Genomic DNA, 2,500 nt, shown 5'->3' with positions numbered 1-2,500 from the left:
TTAGCCTGAGCACTTTGCAATGATAACATTCTCCTGCTTATATTTTTAGCCATTACCAAAATGCTGTATTTTAAAGTATGTCAGTGAGCCTCCGTCTTGCCTTTAATCATCTTATTTTACGTTAAAATATATGCATTATGAACAAAGAACCGTCATTTCCAAGCAATGCTGTGCTGAGTTAGCTAGCTAGCTAACATTCACGTGTTCTTACCTTTTGTTAATCCTGTGGACATTTAGTTGTGAATGGGGCCTCCCACACTGCTTGATCCACGCCCAGCGTTTCAGGTTTTGGGAAGGGCAAAAAATTCCACCACCCCGTCCAAACTTTTAGGATACCGGGTATCAGATTTGCACAATCCATACGCACAATGCTCAGGGTCTCTTAGCAATGCTGATTAGTCTGGTGGTGGCGAGGACCCTAAACTATCCACAACATCACCGCTGTTACAACATCTGGTATGAAACATTTGAAAGAATACGAGTTGTGATGAAGGAATCTACAGTCAGGTACGGCAAAGGAAGGACAGTCACTGTTTACTTCATTAATGTGTTTACTGAGTTCATGGACTGAGGATGGGACGAGGATTCAGCAGAATCTCAACCAGGGGATTCAGGATTCGGCCGAAACCCAAAAATCTGGATTCGGTGCATCCCTAACAATAAACTAGAGACGTTCACCCAGAAATCACGTGTTCGTTACTCGGGAGAGTTTTAATCCAAACCTCCGTTGTCGTTCTGGTGTCTAAACTTAACTGTCGGCGCCACGCGACGCTCACTTTCTCTGGCTCAACTCAACTGTAAGAAATAAATAACGAAAAAGGTGTCAAAATGTTGTGTAGTACTGCTGTACTTGTACTACATGGATCTGAAAAACAAACGTCCAAACGACAACAACAACATCGGAAAAAGGGACAAAATAGTCTGGTGGAAAAGAGACCTCCTCTTCTTTTTATATAAAAGGTATCGTTGGTACCGGTACCGGATTCAACGTTAACGGTTCCCGAATCGGTCTAAAAGTTGAGCAGGAAGAACGAGTATCAACGTGAATAAATGTCCTGTGTGTCTGTGTGTGTGTGTGAGTGTATATATGTTTTGTGTATGTTTTATGTGTGTGTGTGTGTGTGTGTGTGTGTGTGTGTTTGTGTGTGTGTGTGTGTGTGTGTGTGTGTGTGTGTGTGTGTGAGTGTGTGTGTGTGTGTGTATATATATATTGTATCGTGTCGCTCGGTAACTATGTGGTTTGTCCGAGTGGTGTAGCCGTAGCGAGCTGAGAAACACGGTGGCCGTTCTGCATATGTACGACTCACATGGCGTGTTAACAGGGCGAGAAGACGGACAGGAAGCAGACGGACAGGAAGCAGACGGACAGGAAGCAGATGGACGAGGACAGGCGGGCGCTGCTGCGGCGGCGCTCGGAGCCCTGCGGCGTCCTGCACGTCCAGCTGCTTCCTGTGTCCGACAGGAAGAGGAGGGAGCTGCTGCTGAGACGTACGGGAAGGCGTGCGTCCTGCAGCGTGGACGGAGACGGAGACGAACACGCGGCCCGGAGGAGCAGGGGGCGGTCCGAGCCCGGCGGCCCGCTGGACCACAGTAAGCTCAGACAGAACACCAACACGCTGAGTCATGATACTCTCACAGCCTGCAGCACAGATGCATTCTGGGAGAGGAGAAACACTCTCTGGGTTGTTTGCATTTCTTTAAACCAATCACAATCGTCTTGGCGCTGAGCTCTGCACGCAGCCACAGGCATCGGTTCAGCTGGTTTAGGTTCAGGTGGTTTAGGTTCAGGTGCACCGACATTGATATGTGGGTGCACATACAGAACCGGGTATGGCCCGGGTCTGGCCAGGTTCTGGCCCGGGTCTGGCCAGGTTCTGGCCCGGGTCTGGCCCGGGTCTGGCCCTTGTGACTTGTGGTGAATGTTGGTTTAAAGTTAATGTTGGACTTTCAGGAACAGCAGCTGAGAAAACTGTTTCAGAGAAGGTCCATTTAGTGGCTGTTCTGGAGCTTTCTACACACTCTTATCTCTCTCTGTCTCTGTCTGTCTCTCTCTCTCTGTCTCTCTGTCTCTCTGTCTCTGTCTCTCTGTCTCTCTCTGTCTCTCTCTCTCTGTCTCTGTCTCTCTGTCTCTGTCTCTCTGTCTCTCTGCAACATCAAGATCTGTTTTCACCTCTCCTCTTCAGTCTCCGTCAGGACGAAGACGAGAGAATAAAGAACTAATGTAATGGTGTAATGGTGTCATCGCTGCCCAGCGTGCGTCATCCTGCTCTCCTTCCCACAGAACCTCCAGCTGTAATCACAGTGTGTGTCCGCTGCTGTGTGATTAGGTTAAAGTCGTTTCTCTGGCTCTAATCTCTGTCTTCACACTGCAAACACACAATAGTCTCCGCTTCCCAGACCAGGTCCCTACGGACCGAGCTGCACAACAAAAGAGATCAGAGAGGTGTTTGAACTTTAGGGAACAATCGGAGCTAACTGGTGTCTAACCCTCACCAAACTG

At 48.6% G+C, this 2,500-nt stretch overlaps 2 protein-coding genes across 2 annotated transcripts in view; one reads left to right on the top strand and one right to left on the bottom strand.

Moving 5' to 3' along the window:
• Nucleotides 1-2,500, bottom strand: part of LOC116057839 (protein NLRC3-like) — a 556,293-nt gene that overhangs the window by 47,496 nt on the left and 506,297 nt on the right. The window lies entirely within an intron of this gene.
• LOC116057844 (5'-AMP-activated protein kinase subunit gamma-2) overlaps nucleotides 1-2,500 on the top strand; it is an 18,526-nt gene that overhangs the window by 1,318 nt on the left and 14,708 nt on the right. The window contains exon 2 of the mRNA XM_035998240.1: nucleotides 1,323-1,590. Within this exon, the coding sequence (XP_035854133.1) occupies nucleotides 1,323-1,590 (268 nt within the window). The remainder of the gene's footprint in view (nucleotides 1-1,322; nucleotides 1,591-2,500) is intronic.

The sequence above is a fragment of the Sander lucioperca genome, chromosome 23, assembly GCF_008315115.2.
Source record: "Sander lucioperca isolate FBNREF2018 chromosome 23, SLUC_FBN_1.2, whole genome shotgun sequence".
NCBI classification, from domain to species: Eukaryota; Metazoa; Chordata; class Actinopteri; order Perciformes; family Percidae; genus Sander; species Sander lucioperca.
Note: the sequence above shows the minus strand (reverse complement) of the source record. Positions and strands in the feature narration are given on the sequence as shown.